Source organism: Antedon bifida, chromosome 5, assembly GCF_963402885.1.
Source record: "Antedon bifida chromosome 5, ecAntBifi1.1, whole genome shotgun sequence".
Classification (NCBI taxonomy): domain Eukaryota; kingdom Metazoa; phylum Echinodermata; class Crinoidea; order Comatulida; family Antedonidae; genus Antedon; species Antedon bifida.
This window is the reverse complement of record NC_136230.1, coordinates 21,571,298-21,599,050: the sequence shown is the minus strand read 5'-3', so window position 1 is coordinate 21,599,050 and position 27,753 is coordinate 21,571,298. Positions and strand designations below refer to the sequence as shown.

At 35.1% G+C, this 27,753-nt stretch overlaps 3 protein-coding genes across 4 annotated transcripts; 2 read left to right on the top strand and 1 right to left on the bottom strand.

Annotated features, from left to right (window-relative positions):
* The first annotated feature begins 94 nt into the window (after positions 1-94).
* LOC144842817 (uncharacterized) lies at positions 95-5,951 on the top strand. The gene is made up of 4 exons (XM_078699362.1): positions 95-1,024; positions 1,112-1,624; positions 1,852-2,052; positions 2,626-5,951. The coding sequence occupies exons 2-4, from the start codon at positions 1,513-1,515 to the stop codon at positions 5,490-5,492; spliced, it is 3,180 nt and encodes a 1,059-aa protein (XP_078555488.1). The 5' UTR covers positions 95-1,024; positions 1,112-1,512; the 3' UTR covers positions 5,493-5,951.
* A 13,416-nt stretch (positions 5,952-19,367) lies between these two features.
* On the top strand, positions 19,368-23,364 carry LOC144842229 (uncharacterized). 2 transcript variants are annotated; one of them, XM_078698638.1, is made up of 6 exons: positions 19,368-19,943; positions 20,594-20,761; positions 21,023-21,215; positions 21,382-21,937; positions 22,221-22,430; positions 23,227-23,364. In XM_078698638.1, the coding sequence occupies exons 1-5, from the start codon at positions 19,622-19,624 to the stop codon at positions 22,425-22,427; spliced, it is 1,446 nt and encodes a 481-aa protein (XP_078554764.1). In that variant the 5' UTR covers positions 19,368-19,621; the 3' UTR covers positions 22,428-22,430; positions 23,227-23,364. The 2 variants fall into 2 exon arrangements, with proteins under 2 accessions (XP_078554764.1, XP_078554763.1); XM_078698637.1 differs by lacking the exon at positions 23,227-23,364 and having other exon boundaries at positions 22,221-22,819.
* LOC144842230 (uncharacterized) lies at positions 22,725-25,269 on the bottom strand. The gene is made up of 5 exons (XM_078698639.1): positions 25,135-25,269; positions 24,831-24,963; positions 24,482-24,618; positions 24,060-24,240; positions 22,725-23,488 (listed from the first exon to the last, which is right to left on the bottom strand). Exons 1-5 carry the CDS (start codon positions 25,228-25,230, stop codon positions 23,229-23,231), a joined length of 807 nt encoding a protein of 268 aa, XP_078554765.1. The 5' UTR covers positions 25,231-25,269; the 3' UTR covers positions 22,725-23,228.
* Between the last annotated feature and the right edge of the window lie 2,484 nt (positions 25,270-27,753).

The following is a 27,753-nucleotide window of genomic DNA, read 5'->3' as shown; positions in this document are numbered from 1 at the left end:
TGACAAAATTGAACCAGAAGAACTAAATGTTATCAAAATCCTTATAACAAGTAGATCTTAAAGTAAGGATTGGAAAGGAAATAGGCGACCCAATTAAATCAAACATAGGAGTACCACAGGGAGACTGTCTTAGTCCCTTTCTTTTCACTACCTATCTAGCACATATCCTACAAAAATATGAACAAGAGCAACAGCAAAAACAATTATACACCCGAATTCACATTAAACATTCAATATGCAGACGATCCACGGTATCTACAAGTTAACCCGTCAAAAAAAGATTTTAAAATAAAAAGAAAAGGAAATGAAGACTGGCGAAATTGCAAATTCCTTGGAAGTAAGTTGGGAACCAGAGAGGATGTTAATAATAGAAAACCTCTCGCATTAGCAGCTTTCAGCAAGATAAATCACATACTCCAGAATAGAAAAAAAATAACAATAAACCTGAAAATGAGAGTCTTCAACGTATACATAACAAGCATCTTTTTGTATAATTGTGAACTGTGGACAATGACAGTATCACTACAGTGCGAAAATCGATGTCTTTCAAAGAAAATAGGTATTATAGGAATAATAGGTATATGGTGGCTGGAGAAAATAAAAAATTTTCACATGCGGACCTATACACATGCTTGCCTAAAAACGTACTGAGTGGCAAACACAAGTGAGCTGCGCAATGTCAAACGACGATTAGCGTTTAAGATGATGAGATGAATAAGTTACAGAAATATTGCGGATAACTAAAAAACAGATCTTTACCAAATTTATACAACAGATAGATATGTGGTTGTGGAATACTCTTTTGAAGGCAATCTGAACCACATTTTATTATTTTACTAATTTTAGGCCATAAGTCAAAACTACAAGACCGATCTTTACCACATTTAAATAATTTTAAGATTTTTGTTGTGATGTATGACTGACTATTAAAATGCTTGTTTGAATTGAGATTTGACTTTATAATAATTTTATTTCTTCTTTTTTCTTAGAAATGAAGAGAGGTGAATTGTAAACATGGCAACAGGTAAAGTAATATTTTTAAATGTTGTTTTTTTTTTGTATTGAGTAAGCAAATATTTCTCTTTATTTTTCTATTTCCTTAATTTTCCAGGTATCAATCACTTCAATCTGGACTTAGTGACAGTTTCAACTTGGTATGATGAACGTAACCTCTTCAGGCAGCTGAAAGTTTTGTACCGAGATTTGATTTCAGTTGCAAACATTGACAAAGCCCGTGGAACATTAGACTTACTAAATGAATTGAGAAATTCTGGAAAATGAAGTTCCGATAATCTTGAGTTACTCTACCAAACAATAAATGTAACACAGCAGTTTGGTGTCATCAATCTACTCCCACAATGTTTCACCAAAGCTAAAGAAGTTGAAATTACCAAGTTCACTCTCTATCGACTACAAATTGTAGACTTTGGAAATGCATTGACACACGAAGACATTGGAAAAATTGATGCGCTGTTCAATACGCCTTCTAAGAATTATAAGGATTGTTGGAGTATGATTCAGGATTTGGAACACAGACAAATAATTTGTGAAGAAAAAATGGAAGAATTTATCAACAATCTAAGAAGGCTTGGACTTGAGTCAGCAGTGAAATCCTTGACTAAAGGTATGTTTAAAATTACAGGAGATTTATGGTTAAAGGCTTATTAATTCAATTGAATCAATTAGATAACGTTTTTTGGTTGTACCTCACTGACTTTGTTTACAATAGATAACTCATTTTCAAAATACATGTTCAAATCAAAAGCCTTTCATTGGAACAGAAAATATTAATGATAATGATTTTGTTACATCAATGTTAAATTCGGATAATTTTTGTTTACTACACATTAGTAATGGAGGAAGTCCATGTTAAATCCAGGATATTTGAGAAGAGGGATCCAAACAGAGGGAGTGTAGATCCTCCCAAAAAAAAATTCCTAGGACTTTTTTCATTTCTGAAAAAAAAGGATCGAAGCCAGCTCAGTCCCTCTCAAAATCTAACTAGTGGTAATGAAGACCAAGTACTGAAAAAAGAGGGTAAATCTGAAACGGGTGAGTTACTTGACAGTTATGTATACATCATTAAAATATTACATTTTAAGACAAAAGCAATAAAATAACAACATACTGTAGGTTAAGTACTTCCTTGAATGTATCTGTAAACAACATTAGGTGTGATTATTAGACCTACTGTAGTATGCAGACTAATTTTTAATCTTGAGAATGATTGACAAAAAGTGGTGCAGGGAGGCCTATCATCCCACATTCTTAAAGAGATGATTCCAGTAAAACATTGGGTGAACATAAGATTCGATGGTAGCACTCTTTTTGTTATATAGGAGAGGCTTCCAAATAATGCAGATATTCCAGTCAATGTCCGATAAAAGCTGTGGAGAAAGTTTGAGCAAGCAAACCCTTTTATCCCCATCTATTGAAGTGTCAGATTTCAAATAAAATAATGACATCTTTAGTCTCAATAAAGCAACTGGATATGAAAGATGTATGTTAATTTAATAATAGATACCCATTTAATAGTTTTCTACATAAAATGGTGTTTTTATTTAAAAGAACAGCTTTAAAAATCATGCTTTCCGACTAATCATATTTCGTTGTATTTTGTTTTAGAAATAATAGAAGAATATCTGCTTAAAAGACAAAAGAAATTGTGCAGCCAGGCTAGTGTATTTACTCCAGCAATAATGAATGCTAAACACAAAGTTGACATTTCACAGATGTTTACCGATATGGAACTACTCGAAGAAACTGAAAAGAAAGAAAGCACACCAACAACATTAGAAGGAATGGTGGATGCTATTAATTCCACACCTGGGTGTAGGGCTCTTGTAGACGGTGAGGGAGGTATTGGTAAAACTACTATATTAAGGTGTTTATCATACAACTGGGCGACTAGCCAATCAATTGAAGTATTTGAAGGTAAAATTGTATTTCTTTTAAGTGTCAGAGATTGTGAAGAAGATGATGACATCTTCAGTCTAATTGAAAAGCAACTGGATATGAAAGAATTTAATTTAGTCACAGATCTTCCAGAAGATTCAAAATTGATTAAAAAATTCATAAACAAGCATGCTGATAAAATTGTGTTATTAGTTGACGGATTAGATGAATTAAGATTTAATAATAAATGCTTAGTTAGTCTTTTCAGAAAGAACAACTTGGAGAAAAGTACTGTAATACTTACTTCACGATCAGAAAATATAGATGAGTTCGTAAATGTGTGTAACATACATGTAAGAGTTAAGGGATTTAACAGCAAGAGCATAGGAAAGTATATTGACAAACATTTTTTGTATTTTGGAATACCGGAATTGGGTGAATCTCTTAAGAAAGAATTAGATATTGGCACTTCACATGCTGGATTAAGACATCCAGAAGCATATTCCATGTGCAAAAATCCAATGTTACTTCTTTCAATGTGTATGCTATGGGAAGAAAAACAAGCTCTTCCTGAAGATAATTCTGACCTTTTCAAAGAAATATTTCGTAGTATTTTAAATCAATTTAACAAATATGAAAAATTCCCAAAGATTTCTTGTTTTGAAGACACTCCAATTGAATATGTAAATGCTATGATTTTGTTAGGAAAGTGTATGTATTATAGCTTAAAGATAAACCAGCTTTCAATAAGCAAAAAGGATTTAAATGAACAAATGAACAAAGATGTAGTTGATATGGCCCTAAAACTTGGATTTGTTTATGAAGAAGTGCCAATATCAAAATCTAACTTTGAAAACATTTTCATGCCTCCTCACAAGTTAATTGTAGAATCGTTGGTAGGGTTTTACTTGTGTAAATTATGTGAAAGTAAAGATATGAATGATGAATGCAAAGATGATGTAAGACAATTACTTGCACCATTAGATGGTAATGAATGGGAGGTGATAAGAGAATGTGAGTATTTACAGAGAGCAAGAGAGTTTGCAGTTGGTTTCCTTTGTGATAAAGCGGATTTATTTTTAATGCATTGGCTTACAAATCATTTGTCAAGATATCGATCTCTGCTTAGTTGCTTAAACTTTGTTAAAGGACAACATAAAATGTCTGTGATAGATAAACTAAATAATCACATGATCAGCAAGAATCTAGAAATAAGTGAGCATTTGGATTTCATATCTACCTCGATACGGCTTTTTATTCATCACATTAATCCAGATGTACAATGTGATGGGCATTTCATACGTCTAATTAGGCAACTTGATTGCATGGTATATGAACAACTAGGTGACATCTATGGTGACGATAGTTTCCCTTTTTTAGATACCTTTTGTAGTAGTGTTGCAAAAGATTGCAAAGGAAGAATTATTGCCCACATTTTAGGCATTGATGATAAATGTCTCGCCCTTAAAATTGATAATCTATCAGGAGAGGTAATAAATCACATGATCAAAGAGTGTTCAATTAGAGGAGTTCAATTAGCTTTAGAAACACTTGATATCCAAAATAATAATCTCAGCAGTATTGATGGAACTTTACTGGGTTCTTTATTGATTATGTCACCTAAATTGAAACACCTTGAAATGAGTAAATGTAATCTATCAGGTGACATAATGAATGAAATGGTCAGAGAGTGTTCAAGTAGAGAAGTTCAATTAACACTAGATTTGCTAAGAATCAATGGTAATAATTTCGAAAACCTTGATGGAACTTTACTGGGTTCTTTATTGGCTATGACTCCCATGCTTAGCATGCTTTCAATGAATAATTGTAATCTAACTGGTGAAGTCATGAATCACATGATCAGAGACTGTTCACATGTTAGAAATCATGAATGGTTTTCGCTTTTAATCAATGGCAATGACCTCAGTGACATTGATGGTACATTACTGGGTTCTTTATTCATTATATTTCCTGAAATAAAGTACCTTTACATGGATAATTGCAATCTATCGGGTGACATAATGAATCAAATGATCAAAGAATGTTCAAGACGAACCCATTTCTCTTTGAGAAATCTACATACTCTACATATGAGTGGTAACAATCTCAGCAACATTGATGTTACTTTACTGTGTTCTTTCTTATTTAAGTGTCAGCTGAGTGACCTTGATATAAGTGCTTGTAATTTATCAGGTGAAATAATGAATCACATGCTCAGAGAGTGTTCAAATAGAGTAACACGTTCACTCAATATAAGTGATAATAACCTCAGTAACATTGATGGTGCTTTACTGGGTTGTTTATTTAATAGCCGTAGGCCTAAGCTTTTTATGCGTAATTGCAATCTATCGGGTGAAATGATGAATCAAATGATCAAAGGGTGTTTATATAGAGGAGTTCTGTTATCTGTAACTGACCTCTATTTCAATGATAATAATCTGAGTAACATTGATGGCGATTTACTGGTTTCTTTGTTGACTGTGTTTCCTAACCTGGAATGCATTGACGTGCGTAATTGCAATATTCCAATTGACGTAATTAATCGAATGATCAAGGAGGGTTCAAGTAGAAGTAGACTCAAAATCAAAGTTGACTGAATGTAACAATCGATATTGACTAATGGTTTAATAGAACATTGTACAGTACAGTTAAGTACAGTTTTGTTCCTCCTCCTGTAATGTTTCTTATTATAAATATGCGCTAGTTTAAGTTATGAATTGCCATTATAGTTGTAATGTATAGTGAATTGTATTACTTTATGGATGGCTATTTTGTTTTCTATTTTGTATTGATAATAACAGTTCGCTTTTTAGTATAATAATAAAGAGCGGTTGGAACGATATTCCAGTCTATATTATGATTGACGATAGTCATCCAGTTATACCGGGCCACATGATCAATCGTAGTGGAATCTGTTTTAAATTCAATTTTGTATGTATGTTAAATGTAATACCTAATAAAATTGTGTACAATTTTATATTTATTTTATTATACAGTATTATGATCTATAGGCCTACATATTTTTATTTTATATTTTTCACCCTTTGACTTTTAATTTTTGCACTATGATAAAATGTATATTTTAGCTTGTTTTTTACCTTTGTTTTGTAACTAATAAAATTATTAATATGAGAAGTTTAGTTTGTTATTAATATCTATCTGTTGCCACTCATTACCATAACCACACAACCATGTATAATTATCAGTAATGCAGTACAGGTATGTACATTCATTACTGCCAATTACAACACGATACATTTGTGAAATTTAGTGACAAATATGCATCCATTATACATAATAATTGGCATTGTATTGGGGGAGGAAACACAAGAAGAAAATTCATTGTTGTTGCGAGAAGCAAGAAAACAATATCAAAGTAAGCACAAATAATATGTCTTGAAATAAATTAGTTGTAAATAATGCTACAGTTTACAGTTGAATTCCTCGAAGCACTGTGTTATACATTACTCTTTCATTACTTCATAAATAGCATAGCCTACCAATGTTCTTATTTAAAAATTGTTTGGTTGCTGTGTAAACTAAATAACCAAAACGACTTGCAATAGACGATCAGGTTTACAACTGGCCTTTTCTATTTTGGTAAGTATAATTCTTTGGAAAGAAAAACTCTTTGGAAATCGTTGTGATTGGGGGAGAGACATGTGATTGGCTGCCTGTGTTATCGAGCGTTCCGAGGGTTCGATCATAGGCCCTCTTTTTTATTTCATTTATTCATAACGATCTTCCTTTAAAATTTAACTATTCCGAGTCTCTTTTATTTGCTGACGATCTGAAATTGTTTTTTTTAAATTGCGTTTTTACTTCAAGAGGACCTGGATAGTTTTGTGGAATAGTCGGAGAAGTGGGGCGAAAACTTAAAGCCAATAAATGCAAATATTTATCTATTACACTTGAAGAAGACCTGTCCTATTTTTAAATCCAAATTTTTATAATTCAAATTATAATTAAAATTATAATTTGAATGGTCATGATCTTGAGCTGGTTTATTTACAGATTTATAGGTATCTTTATTGATAGTAAATTAAATTTTTGTACATTGTCATGTTGTGTCAAAAGCTATCATCTATAGGTAAATAGGCCCATCATATGGGTTATTAGTACATGTCAGCTCGGCAGCAGGGATTGATAGCTGTAACTTAGGCAGAAAGCTACTTTGTTATTCTCTGGTTTTTACAGCAAATCGGCAGGCGGATGATCTCATTTAGACAACGGCTGGCGGTTATCAGACAAATTTGTTACTGCGACTGTCCAAAGAGCACTGTGTGTGCTAAACGAAGCAAGGACCAAGCAGATGTTGAACTACAACTAGGCCTAGTTGTTACAAAGTGACCATTAAGAAGGTTTTAAAACTTGTCAATGTTTAGTTGTAATTTTTGTAGAAGTAACATCAATTTGTAGGAACATGCGGTTTGGCAGTGTGATATCTCTTTGGTGAAATCTTAAGTTTGCATCTCACAAGAGCATGGTCAGAGTTGCAGTCAGCAGACTTTAAGCTACGGCTATGGATTACCTCACATAGCTGACGACGTCTCACAATAATAATGGTTGAGTTGATGCCAGCGGAGAGAACGAGGATGCATCCAGGTTGTTTTGGTACAAAAAGGACCTTCAAAGTAGGTGTCGGCAACACAAAGAATGAGGTCAGCACATAATTCAAGAAGACGTTGCCCGTTCTCATTCTACCAACCCCATGATGTCCAATTACATTACACCAATTACATTAATCAGAGCCAATTCTAGCGTTGAAATCGCCAATGCGTGCTAAGTTGTCACCAGATGGAGTTTTGAGAATGGTTTCACTAAGAGTTTGAGAAAACATCTTTGTATTCAGCATTGTCTATTAATGTTGGAATATAAGCAGATATTATTGTGATGTAACCATTTTTCAGACACGTACGCATCATGAGACGGGGTGATATTGCAATGGGTTGCTGAATGCAAGAAAGTAGCTTGTTATGAACAGCAAAACCAACTCCATGCTTAGGTCTCATAGTATCAGAATAACCACACCAGTAGAAGGTGTAGTTTGCCTCCCGAATATAGCCGTTTCCCGTAAGCCATGTTTCGAAACATTAATTTCAAGACAGCAGACTTTCTATGGAAACTAGCGTTTCTATGAGACAGGATGCTCAAATGCCGAACATTCCAGCATCCTAAAACTAAACTAAAGGAGGAAATACCAGGATGTCGACCCGCCCGAACCTTCCTTGCACGCGACCATTGCCGAGTAACGACAGTCAATTCTTGAGATGACCCCCGACTGAGTTACCAGTCGCTGAGAAATATTAATATCTGTCATAATAATCATTTTGACGTTGAGAGCCTAGCCATTGGAACGTGAGTGAATGCTTGCCTGGGACAGACACACCTCTGGACCTCATATCAACCTGTTCCAACGGAACGTATAAACGTGACATAACAAACGTGACGTAACAGTTTGGATAGATAACAACCAGATTGGTTCATTTAAAATGCTGAAACATTAGCTATATTTACGCTACAGACACAGACATAAACCCTACTGCATTTCAGGAAATTCAGCACCTAACAACCATGCATGACCTTGACAGAAATTTCACCAAAGAGGAGGTAGAACTAGCCATTCATGGATTGAAGAACACATCTGGACCTGACGGTATTCCACCAGAGATGTTTAAAATAGGTGGAGATATCCTGACAACTGAGCTTCTTGAAGTATTTAAAACATGTTGGCATTCAAGGTGTATTCCGCAAGACCTAAAGGACTCCAACATCATTAAACTCTACAAAAACAAGGGCAGCCGTCACGATTGCAATAGTTATAGGGGCATCTCCTTGCTTAACATAGCTGGTAAGATCCTTGCACGTGCCTAGGCTTCAGAAATTATTGCAGGTAGAGTTCTACCAGAAAGCCAATGTGGTTTCCGTCCATCCCGTTCCACAGTTGACATGGTATTTGCTCTGCAACAACTTCAAGAGAAATGTGTGGAACAGCAACGCCCTCTGTAGCGTATGTTGTCTTTGTTGACCTGTCGTTGCCTTTGACGTTGGTAGGTCTGAACTCTTCTCTATCTTAAAACATTTAGACTGTCACGATATTTTACTCTCATTAGTTTCACCAATATGCGGATGATGCTGCCATTGTTGCCAACTCCGAATCTGAATTACAGGCCTCTTGCAGCTCCTTTTCAAAGACCTGCTCGGATTTTGGAATGTTGATCAACATCGGCAAAACAGTCATACTGGCTAGCTCAGGGCGCAGATGAAGAACCACCTAACATTTTACGTTGTAAGGAAATGCATATCGGTTCTACAGTAAGCAGTGGCGGACCCAGGGGTGTGCCCTAAATTTCATACTAAATGTTTTTTCTGCCACTAAATAAAATTAAAATGTTGATCCCATTTCATTGTATATACTGTAATCTGGGAGGTATAAAAATTAATTATTTTTGTTCTACCCCTGTTGTTGTAATAATGATTGGGATTTTAATACTTTACGTTTCAAATTCAGTATTTATAAAAATACATTCGCATGATAAACGAATGGCCGCTAATTGAACCGAGAAGGTAACTATACATTTAATAGTGGTTTACGCTATTTGGTGGTTGCAGTGGGCAAATGAATCTCTTCGTATTATGTTCACAATGTACTATGGCTTTGAGGAAGAGGACATAGTGCCAAGTTTGGTTTTCTACATTACGTCGCATTGATTGCTAAACTCTGCGCTAAATCCGGTTATCTATTGGCGAAGGTTGCCGAATTTCCGAGAAGGAATTTCGGAATTGTTCGAGTGTTGCACGAATGAAAAATCATTTTGTTTCCGACAAACAATTGTTGTGGAAGATTCTAGTGTTCATGATCTGGAAATCGCTCTACTGACACTACAGACAACTTACAAGTTCTGCAAATGGATAATAAAACACACGATAGTAGGTGTTAAATATATATTTTAATGCAAGTGATTTACAAATTATAAGCGTGCGTTTCATTTTATTTTTTTAAAGAATTATAATATTTGTTTATAAAATTGATTTATTTGTAATAGCAGCAATATAATAAATAATAGAGTAAGAGCATTTTAAAACAAGCATGGCTATTACTTCCGCCAGGTTGACGTGCAATAACTGCCGAACAAACATTATTATTACTATAAACGGCAGATCTTAGTAGTAATAATAGTGTTATTATTGCATTCATGAATAGCATTTATACCATTCGTTACTCAGGCCGCATGTCGAGAGAGGGTTCACCCCGCACGATCTAATTTTAAGTTGTTTAAAAGGGATGAGAGTTGAAAGATCAAAATGTCTAGGAGATTCAATCATTTTAGGCATACTAGCTAAATGAATTATCTTTCATTCTGTTATATCTGTAGACCACCTAAATGAACACATTCAAATGTTATAGATAACTAGTTGTGCTCTTGATTATGCTTGATTGTATATGTTCTGCATCCAGAATAGATTTTGCTTCGGCTAGGCCTAATTGTCATTTAAAAAAAAAAATAAAAAAGTTTGTCATGTACAAAATAAGAACAATATACAATAACTTGATGAGTTGTGAGATACGTATTCATGAGACAAGAAAGATAAAATAAATGCCATCTGTAAGCAAGGTAGACTCAACGTTAAAGAAACAACTGTGGTCACTTGGTATTAACTTCTGGGGTGGTTCCAGCACATGGAAAGAAAAAATAGTTATAAAGTATAAACAAAACACATATTTGTATGGTTAAAATTTTACAAGCTAGACTTGAACTTAACTGTGACTGCTTGTTGTACCTGAAATATTAAAACACCATATTAAATTCTTGGTGATGAGTTTGTTTGGGTATTCATGAAAAGAAAAAAGAATTTCAACGTGTAAACAAAACAAGCATTTGTATATTTGTTAAACGTTTAATTTAACTTTAAAAGCTAAAATGGAATTTTCAAACATCAACTGTCGGTGTTTTTTACCTAAAATGTTAGAGACATAATCTTGATATTAACTTCTTGGTGATGAGTTGTGGTACTTCCCGAAAAAAAAAGGAAAAAATAGAATTACAAAGTTATTTAAACAATTGTATTTGTATATAGGCTTATAGGCTAATTCAACTAAGTTAATTCAAACTCGAATATATAAAATGAAAAAATTATCAAAGTTTAAAAAAATTTATTTAAAATAAAATTAAACAATACCAATTTTGGTATAACTTGTAATAAGCTCGATCAAGGCTCTAACAGTTGCGATTGCCTTGGCTAGACTAGAGTAGTATAACGTGATTAAATGTTCATTCCTAAAATGTTCATATTGACTTGATTATGTCGTGTCGCCATCAGAAAGTATTTATAAAAAAACAAAACAAACAATAAATACAATTACACACTTATAGAGTTGTAGTTAACAATTGTGACTCTTCTTACCTAAAATGTTGATAACATCAGCTTGGTGTTGATTGTTGATGTAGTTCCCTCGACAAGTATCAATGAAAAACAAAATTAAAAAATAAACACTTTATTATTTATTGATTTTAGCTACGTGTATTTATAAAGTCAACCACACAAATAATTACTGTATTAGACAGTTATAAACAAATCAATTTGAAGTTTTTAATATTTGGTGGATAGAGTTTTAGATAACAATTATCACTGCTCTTACCTTATATTATGTTGACAACATTAGCCTGGTATCGAGGTATTGTTGTAGTTTACTCGACAAGTATCAACGAAAAAAATAAAGAAAACACTTTGTTAGTTAGATATATATTTACCTACAGTAGGTAAGCTTATAGAAGATACACAGATTTTCCACAAAATTATTCAAAGAAATAATATTTAATTAGCGGAATGATATATCTCTTGAGGATTTGAGGATTTATTTTAGTAGGAAAAAACGTTTAATAATATAAATATAATAAAATATATAGATCGATGTATTACAATCTTAAATACAATAGAGTAATAATTTACCTATAGATGGGATAAAGGATGATTGTCGTGAATAAACGTCATGTAGTTTTTAGCAAGACTGATCTTGGTAACCTAAAAGTAGAGAAAAAATATAATTAATTTTTTTTTATAAACGCGAGAGCTTTTTGTATGTTTTTCATTACAATATATATATTGAAACATAAAAATTGTAACAAAGAATTATAATTAAAACTTATAGGACATCTAACCTTGTTAAAAAAAATTAAGGTTTTTTTTTTAACTTTATATATAATATATATTATGTTCAAAATAGAAACTATAAGTCTTATATTGAAATACATTACAAAGAAAATTTTAAAATTAACAAATTGCGTATACTTACTTTTTTAATACTTACTAATAGCAACTTAAAATGTTCGTTTTTTAAATAATGTTTTGTACTTTTATTTAAAATGAATTAAGAATGAACACACATACATTGGCGGAAGAAATAAATGGATAAAAAGGATTTTATGTTCTTGTGATTGATTGTCATTTTAATACTATTTATTATAAATCTTTTTCATTATTACCGTACTAAAACTACTTGATTATTATTGTTTTATTTTAATCATTATTGAAACGTTATAAATAATTAATGTTAATTTATTCCTACATTATAATTATATCTGAGCTATGTTGATAATTAAAAACTATATTTAAAAAACTAAGGCTTGTTGATACCCCGGCATGTCGGATTGCTCTTCTCATTTTCTTTAAGGATGTCCAAGATGTTGATTACCCAATCTAGAGATGGTCGATCGTCTTCGTCGAAAGCTGTACAAGATTTTCCAAGTTCAACCATCTCGCTGCTTCTAACTGTCACTCCTACAATACGTATACCATGACCGATGGAATACACGTCACCGTAAACAGAATCGCAAGCACCGTCAAGGTATTTTTCTGGTGCTACCCCTGGATGATTCTTGTTGTATTGAATTAGTTCGTCCAACGATGAAAAGGTTAACTGTCTATTTCCTCTTGGATATTGTACTCTGCATGCCATTCCGAAGTCTGTAAGCTTCGCTCTGTAACTGGTTCCATCGTGGTGGATCAGGATGTTTTTCGCAGCTACGTCGTTGTGAAGAATCCCGCGTTTGTGCATGTCGTTGAGCGCAATGACAACCTCTGATGTCATAGAGATATATTCAAGCGCGCTCAAGGACGGCTGTCCGGTTCGCAATACATCCAGGAATGTGGTACTGGAAAGGGTGAAGGTATTTCCGATAAACTCCTGTACCATACAGCATACGTCACCTTGGCGGAAGACGCCAAGGACGCGAGGAACCGAAGGAAGATCGTCTAAAAACTTCATGACACGCGCTTCTACCACCATCTTGCCCCATGCTTCATCAGGATTGTTGTAACTGTTCAAAAAAGCCGTCTTGACTGCGACGAGATGATAGTGGCCTGGAAAAAGATTGGATGACATCAGGTCAACGCGACCAAAACTTCCCTGTCCAAGGCGTACAGGATTACAAAGGTGTGAAACACTTGAACTAACTAATAACCGAGCAGGCGGCAGAATTTCAGCAAGTTTTGTTGTAGCATCTCTATCGTTAAAGACGGATTTGGGTGGTGAAGTGGTCTTGTTACTTTTCGAAGAACGGGACGAACCATTGAAGCTACTGGCAGGTGAAAGTGGCCATTGCGATGACAACGATGATGGTAAACTACGAAGACGTTTCCTTTCTAGTATCTCACCTGATGTTGGTTGTCTAAAAATGCGCTGAATCAGAGAGGTAGACGATGAAGATGATGACGACGACGAGCTATAAACACGTTTGCTTAGGAGAATCACCTCTCCGTGTGATATACCTGGTGTTGTAAGTATCTGGCCAGGAGAAAGCGCGAATTTTGAAGTTGACGATGTTGATGACATTGGCCACAGAGACGAATGTGATTTTGAGACTTTGATGATGGCTGTCGTACTGATACTTGTACCCATGAAAGTGATGCTGACACTGTGCCCACTGATAGAGATGGTGATGATGATAATGACGACGATGGCGAACTTAAGTTGATATCCGATGATTCGTCACTTCTGATACACAAAAGATGAAGCACTGCTGTCCAAATCCTTCTAAATACTGACTTTCTTCTTGCTTGCTGGGGCGCATCTTGTTGAGATCTACTTAATTGGAAAACAAAATTCACAATAGATTTATTCAATAATAATTTAATAAGATTTGTACAATAAGATTAAGAATATGCTCCCCCAGCTAGCTTGGTAGGCCTTGGACTACAGTATGTTATGAGGCGTACACAACTATAAGTAACCTACAGTATTACTACTACTAGAGCTAGTCTGTGTGTGGTACTTAGAACTTTACGTAAGCTGTCTACTTCATACCATCTAGTAGTAGTAGTACTTCTAGACTACAGAGAGGCCCAATAGCTAGTCTATTACGGCCATATCTTTAACTGTAAATCATACCTAACTAAATGTTTAGGTTAGTTTAAGGTCTATATGCAAGGGTCTATTAGTATTACTAGCTAGGCTAGTTAGGCTATTTGTAGACTTTGTGTACTAGCTAGGCCTAATAGTAATACTAAAAATAAGTAGGCCTATTCTATGGTTATGCTAGCCTAGTAATAGTAGCTAACCTCCTAGGTCTGACTTAGGCCTAGTTACTAGACCTCCTAACTAAGAAAAGTAGGCCTAGTCTAGCTAGATTAGACTCCCCTAGGCCAAGCTCTAGTTATTAGTAGGCTAGGCTTAGGATTGTATAGTAGTAGTCTATCTAGGCTAGCCTATCTATATTTTAGGTAGGCCTACTACTAATACTATACGCTAGCTAGGCTAGGCTAGGCCCTACTAGGCCTAGGCTTAGTCTAAGTAGTAGGCATGGCCTACTTAGCCCAAGGCTTACTTTTAGGTCCTAGCCTAGCTAGCTCCTACTACTTGACTAGGCCTAGCCCTAACTAAAAATAGGTCTAGGCCTAGCCTAGCTACTACAAGGCCTAGGCTAATAAGGGGGCTATCCTATTTGTTGGGTAGGCATATACTCTAGGCTTACTACTACTAGGCTAGGCCTATGCCTAGTAGGCCTAGCTAGTTAGGCGCGCCTCGCTAGGGTAGGCCTAGCTAGGGCCTACTACTAACTGGGCCTAGGCCTAGGTCTAGTTATTAGGCCCTAATAAAATTGGTAAAACAAACTCTTTAAAGTTTTTGTTTTGTTTAAAGTCCTAACATTAGAAAAGCTATAGGATAGGGGCTAGCTAGGCCACTGCACTAGGCCTAGCCTAGGCCTAGGCCTAGATAGTAGGCTTAGTTGGCCGCTTACACTTCTTCTTCTTGTGAATGGTCCATCATGATTCCTTCTTGTTGAAGCTCAATCGATTTGTTGACCATGCTTGTGTTTGACAGAATCTTAGAATTTTCGGATTCGAATTTTGCTTAGCAACACGTTATGTGTGGACTATACACACAGCAGCACATTAATAATAAAAACAACGGGAAGAGAAAAATCTCAGGTTGTTGTCGATTTTTAGCTGGTCGATGCGCCGCTTATATAGATAATTTTGAGCGCGTGTGCGTTCACATGTTCGAAATGCATCTTTTTGTTCTACGCGCGGTGAAAGAACGGTCGAAGCGTTCTATGGTTGCCAGGATACAGTATTCGAAATTCCAGCTAATTCCATTTTCAGTAGGCCTATTGCAAAAAAAAATAAACAAAGCACTGTTTCAAAAAAAAGGCTTACGGAAGGTCTACCAAAATTTCCTAACATGCTACCTGCTAAATAAACAGTGGAATACATATATTAAATAAATATGGCAGCATTGCACCAGAAAGAAAACCGCCGTTTTTCTCGGTGAATCTTCTTCCGATATTGAAAATAAAAATCGCACTCGGTCCCGCTTTCTTTAATAAAAGTAAGTATAGGCCTAGTCCCGGGCCTAGTTTAGGCCTGAACCTATCCTAGTTTTAATCAATAATGCCTACCTACTTTAAATAGTGATTATTATTATATATATATTTTCTGCCTAAAAATGTGAAACTTTTAATAAACGACAATGAATAGAGAAACACTGTCCGTATGAATCTGTGAATGTGTGTGTCTTAAATATAGGTAAGTGTCTAAAGTATTGTAATCATTTATAAAGCTAGTGTATTTCTGCTAAGTTCTAACACGCTTCATACGTCCTATTTCTTTTAATTATTTTTGCCCTATTTAAATTATTGTCTGAAATATGGCGTAATTTATTTTATTTTATTTATTCAATTTCTGCCATACAGGCCTACAATACAAAGAAAAAGACAAAACGAAATATAAAAGGCAAGGAAAGGCCAAACAGGTGCTACAATACCCCGAATATCATGCCCTGTATTTTTAAAACAGAAACGGAACAACAAGTATTAGTAAAGCTGGCTTTCTTGATCATACTCAGGGGCGGATCGCAGGACTATTTTAAAGGCCAGGTGCGGGCAAAAAAATTCTATTGATCATACATTCCAATTATTATCGATCTATAGTTTCCCCTATGTTTCATAATTTTTGGGATTTTATTTGTGTTACACAAGCTTGTTGAAAATAAGCATATTCTTATCAGTGGGGGGATAGTTCAAATTACACAGTAAAATATCTATTCTTTTGTACACAAATTTTGTAAATAGAGACGCATTTTAAAAAGCAATGAAAAATAAACGGTGTGGTAAAAAATGTTATCAGATAACTAAATATAGGTAATTTAACTTGAATTTTACATTTCTGGTATTTTTATTCAACTTCAGATTTTTATTTTCATGCTATAGCAAAAATTATCCACCGTATATCCACCATCTTTTTTCACCTTCTAGGGAGTCACCAGACTGTTATTACATTAGGTTAAACTACCTAACTACTGAAAAAAGTCATTCTGGTTTTTATGGCAGAATTTTGCCAAATTTTGTATTTGACCATATTAAGGGAAATTCATGTTTTTTCGTCTTGATTTCTGTTACAAATATTTGATTTATGTACAATTAACCAGATATTATATTTAAAATTCATGCTTGTACCTGAGCTTTAAAGGGGTTGCCCAAGAGAGCGAAGCGAATTTTGTTAAATGCCACCCCATATGGCCGGAAATGGTACTCTCGCACGTACAATTCACGATGAATGGCAACTCTAGTTCGCCGGAAATATCGGGCTACAGAGTAGAACAATACCATCGTATCCCGCCGTTTTTCCGCCGGTAAAACACAGGCGACTAACATTCAATTTGAATAACATTTTGCGAACGTAAGAGGAAGTCCCCGACGAAGGTACTTCCGGTCGGTAAAGTAATAAATTCTAGCAATTATAATCAATTAATACAAATTAATTATCATTATCAATTAATAATTTAAAAACAAAACATAGGAAGCTGCTCCTAAAAGCCTATATTGAGCAAAACGTTAATTTGTATTATTTTGAAATAAATGCTAAATAAGCATTTTCATTTATCATAAACTGTACAACACAGTGTTGAAACCACACTCCAGAGAAAAGAAAATGTTATCGAAATTTTCAGAAAGAAGCAACACTGAATTATTTCAAAGTTCGGAACGTCCGTTACTACGGAAATTCGGCCCAATACGGACGCAATTAGGAAATGATAAATAGGGTACTACGGAAATACTTAAATGATGGAGAACCCCGGCAAAATGCAATATATGGACAATCAACGACCCATAATGACGGGGATTTCCACAAACACAAAGTGTGTAGTGGCTTTTCGTACCTTCTCATGACGCACACAAGCAATCCAAACAGTCAGAAATTAATTCTGAGCATGTTAAGAAACTATCTACAAAAAAAACACGCTAAACCGGCGCGGTATTGGTGACTGCTGTTTACGCTGCCTGTCAATTTACAATGGCTCTTTTAACCCTGGACTTCTATAACGTTATTATTATGATGAAATGGTATATAAATTTAATTTAGTGACAGAAAAAACATTTAGTATAAAATTACCGGGCAACTGAGGCAACACCACCCCTGCGTCCTCCCCTGCAGATCCAGAGTGGGGAGGGGGGGGGCACCCTCCGCACGCCCCCTATAAATCTGGAGAGAAAAAAATGATCCCACCATAAGGAAAAAAATGTGGGGAAAAAACGTAATAGTAAAGTACTCTCACTTTTGATTAAAACACATTGTTTCAGCGCCGTGTTCATTTACTCTTTAGAGGACACTGGCATTATTGTTTTGCTAAGCGGTATGACATAGGCGGATCCAAGGGGGGGGGGGGGGGGGATGGCGCACACGGCCCCCTTATATCAGCAAAAAAAACTTGTATTACGGTGAGTTTAAAACCACCATTTATAATAATAAATATAATTATGTATGTATTGTGATATATTTTGTGTGAAATGAAATCTGAAACTGATATTTTTAATTTCCTCAATAAATTGATGTAAATAAATATTGAACTATAATAAGCATTGAATTTTGCGCTTATTTCGGGGCTTCCCCTAGATGTACGTACGCATTGAACTTGAACGGGGCTTCCCCTAGATGTACGTACGCATTGAACTTGAACGGGGCTTCCCCTAGACGTACGTACGCATTGAACTTGAACGGGGCTTCTATGGAAAGCCAAACCCGCCAAAAATACATAATACATACCATCCACCAATAATTAATTCGTACAAAATTCAAACCATCCAATATTATCTCATGCAGTTCAATGAAAACTTAAACCATTCACCTAGTATCTACACCATCCAATATAATGTGTGACCATCTATCACTAGCCCAAACGACAATACGCCGAACAAACTACCCATAACACAAACCATCTAAAGAATGTTGAGCCCAGGCAGCAATAATTGAATTAATCTAACGTTAATACAAGTATATATTAGTCAACTCATTTATCAACATTTCATGTAGTTCATGAACATTTCAAACAAAGCATCTTAATTATAGTTCATCGAATTCTAATTCTAATACATTGCCTGTTTTATACACCGTTCGTCTGTTCAACAGTTGAAACAACTGTTTTGCACACGATACGCCCGTTCGTGAGTTCAAACCATGATATTTGAAGCATCGACTTTCCAAACAGCGATTTTTCGCACCGAACGTATTTTCTTGAGTTAAAGTGGTTGCATTTCAATCACTTACTTTTGATTGGCCAGTATTACACACCGTTCGCTTGTTCGTGATTTCAAACCATGATATTTGAAGCATCGACTTTCCAAACGGCGATTTTTCGCACCGAACGTATTTTCTTGAGTTAAAGTGGTTGCATTTCAATCACCTACTTTCGATTGGCCAGTATTACACACCGTTCGCTTGTTCGTGATTTAATGTGATAACATTTCATTCGACAACTTTTCAAACGTTAGCTTTTGGCTCCGCTTACGTATATATCAGTTGATATACTATTTTTTAATTTTCATACTTTCCATACATCAGTTTTGTACATCATTCGCATTTACGCATGTAAAGTGTATTTATTCCACTCGACAAGTTTTAAAACGGTAGTTTTTGTTTTATTGTTTAATTGTAACTGTTGGCGCCGATTTTATATTGGGGTGGGGGGGGGGGGGGGAGGTGTTCGGTACTGAATGTGAACAGTACACATTTTTAAATATGGTACCTCTACATGTCCGGAAATTACACTCTCTCAAAAAAGGGGTTTTTTTTCCGTAGTGTGTAATATTAAATCAACCACAACCACAACCGTAAGATGAGAACATTTTAGGAACAATGGACATGTTATGCCCTGAAATTGTACTCATTAAAAATATTCCAGCTAGAATAAAATGTATAGTCCCCTCTCATATTCCCAAAAGTCTTTAACATGGCGTATGTTCCTATTGCTATTGCTTTGCAAGAAATCTGTCAAACACTTGAACAGTATGTGAATGGTAACATTGATAGAAATCTATTAATGCCACTCCCAATGCGACTGGAGGTTATTATCGAAACGATAATCGGGCATGAAAATATCCGGTTAGAGGTAATCGATAATCTTGTAGCGAGTAAAAGAGCGATAGAAGAAGTCATTGGCCCAGGCCAGGTAGGAGACGAACATCCCACTACGGACTCTGCCATGATTCACACTGGCAGACCAGGACGGGCAAGATTTGTGATCGGGCGTAGTCAGCTGCAGTTCTTTGTGGGTGCGTATTATTTTTAGGCCTCCTAGGTTTTGGGCCTAGGCCTATGTATCATTATCTACTTTAATTATTTCTTGTCTTTGGTAAAGTGGCTACCATCGAAGTAAGTAATTCATTCATTAAATTAAATTCGTGTTACGGAAGCCATCTTCTTCTTGAAGAGAGTGGCAAACAGTCGTAACCAGCCGAGCCTTAAAAACAATTATTTTTTGTTTTTTACGCTCGGCTGATCATGGTTGTTTATCATCTTTGTAAGATAGTAGCACGAACATAGTGTGTTTAATACAAATTTAAAGTAGGCCTAACGACCTTTACTTTTATGTGAAACAAATTTTGTAATTTAAATATTAATATATTGCATGACAAAAGGTAGGTAGGTTGCATGATAGGTAGGCCTACTGTATTATTTTTTTAAAAATTATTATGAGGCTCTTGCAATAATAAGCATGTAGAGTCTTTTTTCTCTCGAAAATATTACCTTACAGTACAGTACTTTGAATTATTTCTTAGAATTTTCTAGCCAATATATTATCCAATTCCCATATAACAATTTAGTATTAATAATGAACAAAATTTGGTGTTTTTGTAAACCTAATATTTTACTTTCCGTTCAGTCTTCTCTCCATAGTCAGTTATTTTCATTTACTTCGTAGACAACAACTTTACTGTTCAGGACATGAGTAAAATGTTTTCTGTAAGTAAAAGAACGATAGAAAGGAGGCTACAAGAATACAACATGACAACAAGAAACTACACAGATATTTCTTCCGAGTTTCTAGACGCGCGTATTGGCATGATAACCATGAATTTTCCAAGATCAGGTAGGTATTTAAAATATACAGAATGGCTTGTTTTGTTACGCGACGGACTTTAGAATAGAAGAAGTACTCCTTCGACATGATAAGCATACAAAATAAGGATTATTTTTTGAAAGGTTGGGTTAGATACGATGATCGCATCATTTATTGATGGGATGGGATTCTTTCTAAATGATAGAGAGTAGTACCACTGTTTGTAGCGGTAGCTATTTGCATAGTTTGCTTATTTGTTTTTCTTTATTCATCATTTCATCTTAACACTAGGACTTAAGTCAATTGAGGCTCATTTGATGAAAGACGGCATACGAGTACGAAGAGAAGCATTGCGAGATTCTGTCAAAAGGGTTGATCCCGTTGGGCGTCATTTGCGGTCTCTGCGTTGCATACGCAGACGAGTTTATTCAGTGCCATCTCCGTTGGCTCTGTGGCACATAGACGGGAATCATAAACTAATAAAGTAGGTCTACACGTTTACGATATGTTATGATCAAAACAGATTCGTAGGCAACCCGACGCAGATATGAAAAATGATAATGTAAATGTAAGAAATTTACATTTTATGATACAATAACATAAAAGTATTTTCAGTTTCCTTTATAATTGTCGTATGTTTGATTCTACAGATGGAGGTGTGTGATTCATGGAGGTATTGATGGTTATAGTAGAGCGATAGTGTACCTAAAACTCAGTACAAATAACAGGGCATGCACGGTTCTAACTTGTTTCCAGGAAGCTGTCAGAAAATGGGGATTGCCGTCGAGGGTGAGAGCGGACAAGGGGATCGAAAATGTTGATGTGGCTCGCTTAATGTTGAACCACCCTTCTAGAGGACCAGGCAGAGGTAGTTTTATTACTGGAAAAAGTGTTCATAACAGCAGGATTGAAAGATTGTGGAGAGATGTATTTGAGGCTGTTATATGTTCCTGGCGCACATTCTTTAGCAGTTTGGAAACCATGGGTTGTTTGGACCCAGATAACGAGGCGCATATTTTTATTTTACATTTCATTTATGTACCCATTATTAATAGTATGTTGATGGATTTCCAACTGATGTGGAACAACCACAAACTGCGGACCGAGCACAACAAAACCCCAAATCAATTGTTCATAATGGGTATACAAAATATTGCATCCGATGCAAGCATCATAGCGTCTGAGTACTTTGAAGCCATACCAGAGGTAACGTGGAGTTGTATAAATTAAAGTAATAAATAAAACCTTCATTTTATACGGTATTCTTGGATTTAGAATGTAAGGCGAACGGATGTTCGTATAATTTGTTTGTCGTAACAACTACGTTATTATAAACCTGTAACAAAAACTGTTTTAAAAATAGTCTCCCCGACACACACATTATACGTGAGAAACTACTTGTATAGTTAGCTGTTACCGTACACATTTTAATTTTACCGTGTCTTGTATGATCTACCTAATCTTCTTTCATTATTTTGGCTTATTGTAGGAAAGTGTTCAGCAGTATGGTATAGATCCAAACTCACCCCTTCCAGAAGAAAATGATGGTATAGTTGTCCCTGACACTGCCTGTCCAATGAATGATGAACAACTCTCTTTATTTAAGGATGAAATAGACAATGCGCTAAATAATGCAGTTGATATTTGGGATGCAACTCCTTATTTACGAGGCTTAGATATTGTTTCTGAATTTTGATGAGTAATAATGACTATTGTGAATGTTTAAAATAGAAAATTATCATAATGCATATATTAATAATTTGGTTGGCATTTACACTTTAGTATTGGAAATCAGGCTGTGTGAATATCGATTGTTTTGAAAAACAACTTATTCTCAAATGAATGTTAATGTTTTTATTAGTTAATTATATAGGCCTAAAAATAGCTGTGTAGATTGGGGATAGAGAGAGAGAGCATGTTGCACAATTTTACTGATTGGTGTATTTAATGACTGCCTTAATTGTTAATTAACAACAAGTTTCTTTAATTGTTAAAGAAAAACGTTTATTGCCATTAAATTGAAAAGGTTATTATATGTCCTAAAATCAATACCGTAGTCAACATATGATTTGCTTTAACATTTTTTCTACTGATGTGTAAACTAAATATGTTTGTTGAAAATAATGTTGTACTTAATGTTTCAAGAACTGCCGACACTAAAATGTTTAGAATCAAATATTATATTTCATTTATTTAGATCTACCCTGTACAGGGGGTTTAAGAACTGGTATGCCTAATGTTTAAAACGGAAATAATATGAAAACGTATTAGCTCATAACAACCCTTTCAACCATCGCTCATCTTCTTCTGTCATATATCTTTCCGTTATGTAAATACAAATTACCACCACTCTTTCTCAACGGTCACCTCCTCTATCCACTCTCCATGTCCTAAATTGAAGCATTATGGATTTTGCTCTGTGATTGAACCAACCCATATCTACAGTAGAAAACTTTATTTAAAGTATGTCACTTGCTTTGTTCTGACCCACTTAGGTCTACACATTACCAAAAAACTGTTGAGAAAATGCCAAATCATACATATTGAACAGTGTGTCTTTTGGCGGCAGACTGCATGTTAAACCTGGCCGTGGAAGTTGCATACTGTTAATACACGTGTTGGCAGACGGGAGAAAAGAACCTGCTGTTTCTGTAAATACTATTTGTGGATGGAGAACAAAACCCAACACTGGTTCTTCATCCGTTCCGGTCACAAACTGCAACAGATGACCAAGCGTCAGGTGACCTCTTCTACCACCTATGAAAAAGAGAGGTAAAAGTCAAAACAAATCAAGTCATAACAAAACCCTTTTAGCCATCGCATCAGTAAGTGACTTGGCTTAAATGCTTTGAATAGTTTTAACACTGCATGTTCTGATATGAATTAAAAGTAATGAGGTTTAAGAAAATTTGAAAAATGTCGGAGTAAAGCGAATTTATTTTGGTATGTTACGGTTATTGCTCTTTTTTGCCATTTTAGACACTGTTATTATATGGTTTGCGACGGCAACAACAAATACTTCACTTGTATAGCGGACACATCCACTACAAGTGTGCTCAATGCAATATTCCTTTATTGTTTGTTTATTGTTTTCCACACATAATAAACTTAAAGTTAAATTGTACTAAACGAAAAGTGACTTCAGAAATACACATAAATAAAAAAGGGTAAGTGTGTGGAAGCCAAAATAAGCTTCAGAACTTTAGGGCATGGCCACCGGTTAAAATAAGGGTTTAAACAAATAATGGATTGCATTATGCTACAGTAGGGCAGACAAAGGAAAATATACGAACAGACAGTCTGTGTTTTTCTATAACTTATAACTTACTAGCAACCTCTCTGACGTAGTCCAGAAATTGGGCATATACAGAACTTTCAAATATCTTAGTGTTTGAGCCATCGCTGCCTTTAAAAGATGGCTTCAACAATTCTTTCATCTTTTTTACAGATAATAGTGCTGCAGGGCTGGGTCGAAAAAGATGAACAAATGTTGGTATGTGACAACAAAGCTATAGAAAATAATTAGATAAAATGGTAGACAAGTGAATTGAATTTACAATTTTCAGTTGATCATTGAACGCATTACATTATTGTTTCGAGCAGAGATGAAGCATTATAGTGATTGGATCTGACGTATGCATATCATTGTGTTTTAGTTACTTATTTAAAGATATGGATCAGAAGCTTAAACTGGCAGTAACTGGTTTTGCGCTCTGTATATGCATATTGTAGCAGTACTGTACGACATACCTGATATATCCCCAACTTTGCGAGTCCCTTTCTTAAATTGGTTATGCACTCAGAAGGAGCACTGCTGTTGACGAGTTCGTCGATAAGGTCACTGTGCATGAATTGTGGCAATTTGCCATTCTGGACGATACTCATAGCTGTTAAAAGATAACCATTTTTAAATACATTAAATCATTATAACAGTACCGTACTAGTAAAAAGAAACAAAATAAAACATACGGTATAAGGCTATTAGGAACCAATTTGGTGAAAACAATTGTTGCATTTACACGCCACGTCACACGTCAAGGAACCTCAAATAGCACCGTGAATCGCGTGATTTTATTGTAAGTAGACATTGAAAACCTACCCATTATTATGCCGATGTAGTAATATTCCTCGGGAACGTGTTCTTTCATACCGTTATCAAAATAACCATCTTTTATTGCTCTTAAAGCCAACACAAAAAATTCTTTCCTCGGGCCGCCATAATCGGCTGCTCTCTGTGTGTAAGATATGAAATTACTGTATAGCAACACGGTTAACATCTCATTTTAACTAAAATGCTTTGAATATATTCGATTAGTTTTTACAAATTCAATTGTTTTTTTTTATTATCATTGTATTTCAAAAGGTTGATTTTATTTATTACAATAAAAATTTATTTAATATACCTCATCATAGAATTGCACTTCCAGTGTTTTGCGGTAGTCGGCCATATCCCTAATTTCCGAAAAAGCAGTTGCAAGCACATCTTCTCTATTAATCATAATAAAATTTGTTTCCCCTTCGATTACCTCTGCTTCATCTTCTATTTCTAGTGGTCTTCCTGAAACAATAGCTTTTTGGTAATAACGTAGCACTTCTACAGGATTCCCATTAATGTTGTGGGTATTGCAGTAATTCACGGTATCTTTGACAATTGTTTCAATAGTAGTAAGAGCAGGTTCTCGTTCGTTACGTTCTGGTTCGTTAACAAACTAAAAATAACAATTATTTTTGTAAATGATGATACTCATCAAAACCGAAAGCTATAGTACATACTCTTGCAATAATACATAACTTCTATTATAACATAGCTAGGTAGCTTATCTTTTTCACTGAAATCGCACTATGTTTAGTTTTTTAGTTCTAAAAGTTGTTTATATAATTATATTTAAATAATGAACTAGGAACTAGCTTCACAGACATTGAATGAGTAGTGCCTACGTACAATGTTTTCAACAATTTCTAAGTCTAAGTTCTGTTCTGTTCTGTTCTGTTCTAAGTTCTCGGAGGCCGGTATTGGTTCGGTGGCCGGTATTGTTTCGGTGGCCGGTACTTCATGTAGTCCCGGTTCCAGGTCACTGTCTGAACTTGAATCTTCGTTCTGGGGTTCAATAAGAGAATTGTTTCAACTGAAGACTCAATTTTAATATAAACTTTTAGTTTTGTGGACACTTTAATGTTTTATCTTGAGAACAAATAATATTGGTTTTATGTAAATTCCGACAAGTTGATGTCAAAGGAATAAATCTACATTTTTAATTTATAAGGCGTTTTCCTTGATTTGATTATTTAATACTTCTTGGAAATTTTAGTTTCTTGCTAGAAACTCGGGTTACAAATGTAGGCCTAGGCTAGGCCTATGATGTGTAATAATATTATATTATAGCTGGATAATTCCTATAATTAGTAATTTCAGCTACAAAATCCAGGTTCCAATCCTGGTCACCACTCATGGCACTAATTGTAGCTTTTTATAAAATAATGATAATAATTCCAATATTAATAATTATTAGGGCCTAGGCCTAGGCCTAGCCTAGGCTAGGCCTAGCCTAGGGCTAGGCCTATACTATACAGAAAAGTATAACAATAACTTAAACCATCATCAATTTCACCTACAAAATCGATAAAACACAGAATTTAAAATAATAATAATAATAATAAAACAGGAACACACTATTAAACATTATTATATTTATTTATCTACCTATCATCAGTATACGTACGGTACGTACCTTTTTTGGTCTTCCTGAGCTGAATCAATTCAATCAGCATCAATGTGTGAAAAATGACGAACTACGCAGTTGAATAGCCCCCATAACAGCGTTGGGTTATTTAATGCATGATGAATAACAAAATAATTATGATTTAATAACAATACACATGTTTTTATTTAATCCATGATAAATATTCGTAAAATATGTTTATTCGGATATTTATTAATTACGTCTCCACTAAAGTCTATAAAACATAATGAATGTCATTATTTCAAATAAATAGGCCTACCCCGTAAACAAATGGAAGCGTCTCAACAACAGTTAATTTATGCATCATAGAGAACACAGAGCAGAAAATGGCTCTAGGCCGGCCTCATCTAGCAGCCGCCGCACAGGGGGGGAGAGAGAAGCACGATACCAGCACTCCCCCCCCCCCTCCCCCACCCCTGTCTCTCCCCCACAGGCGGGTGAGGTGGGTGTTACCCCGGGCCTAGTTGTGGGGCGTAAAATTGTAACAGGCCCACAAGCTAAATTATATTATTTCATTCTGTTTTTTTTTTCATTATGTAAGTTTGTGATAATGTGTGTAACCAGGGAGATGTAAAATAAATTTATAAATTAGTTTACATCTCCCTGTGTGTGTAACGTAGGCCTAGGCCTAAGTAAGTGTCATACAGTCGTAAAGTTGACATTCACCCCCCGCCCCTCAATATTAAATCGGCGCCAACAGTTACAATTTAACAATAAAACAATAAATGTGCGAACAACTACCGTTTAAAACTTGTCGAGTGGAATATCTACACTTTACATGCGTAAATGCGAATGATGTACAAAACTGACTAGGATGGAAAGTATGAAAATTAAAAAATAGTATATCAACTGACATATAGGCCTACGTAAGCAGAGTCAAAAACTAACGTTTGAAAAGTTGTCGAATGAAATGTTATCACATGAAATCACGAACAAGCGAACGGTGTGTAATACTGGCCAATCGAAAGTAGGTGATTGAAATGCAACCACTTTAACTCAAGTAAATACGTTCGGTGCGAAAAATCGCCATTTGGAAAGTCGATGCTTCAAATATCATGGTTTGAAATCACGAACAAGCGAACGGTGTGTAATACTGGCCAATCAAAAGTAAGTGATTGAAATGCAACCACTTTAACTCAAGAAAATACGTTCGGTGCGAAAAATCGCTGTTTGGAAAGTCGATGCTTCAAATATCATGGTTTGAAATCACGAACAAGCGAACGGTGTGTAATACTGGCCAATCAAAAGTAAGTGATTGAAATGCAACCACTTTAACTCAAG

Excerpts from the sequence above, each read along its gene's own strand:
- LOC144842817 (XM_078699362.1), top strand. The coding sequence starts at position 1,513 with ATGATTCAGGATTTGGAACACAGACAAATAATTTGTGAAGAAAAAATG. Across the intron at positions 1,625-1,851 it reads AGTGAAATCCTTGACTAAAG|TAATGGAGGAAGTCCATGTT; the intron begins GTATGTTTAAAA and ends ACTACACATTAG. Across the intron at positions 2,053-2,625 it reads AGAGGGTAAATCTGAAACGG|AAATAATAGAAGAATATCTG; the intron begins GTGAGTTACTTG and ends ATTTTGTTTTAG.
- LOC144842229 (XM_078698638.1), top strand. The coding sequence starts at position 19,622 with ATGGCGTATGTTCCTATTGCTATTGCTTTGCAAGAAATCTGTCAAACA. Across the intron at positions 20,762-21,022 it reads CATGAATTTTCCAAGATCAG|GACTTAAGTCAATTGAGGCT; the intron begins GTAGGTATTTAA and ends TCTTAACACTAG. Across the intron at positions 21,938-22,220 it reads ACTTTGAAGCCATACCAGAG|GAAAGTGTTCAGCAGTATGG; the intron begins GTAACGTGGAGT and ends GGCTTATTGTAG.
- LOC144842230 (XM_078698639.1), bottom strand. The coding sequence starts at position 25,230 with ATGATTAATAGAGAAGATGTGCTTGCAACTGCTTTTTCGGAAATTAGG. Across the intron at positions 24,619-24,830 it reads CTACATCGGCATAATAATGG|CTATGAGTATCGTCCAGAAT; the intron begins GTAGGTTTTCAA and ends ATCTTTTAACAG. Across the intron at positions 23,489-24,059 it reads CTACGTCAGAGAGGTTGCTA|GTGGTAGAAGAGGTCACCTG; the intron begins GTAAGTTATAAG and ends TCTTTTTCATAG.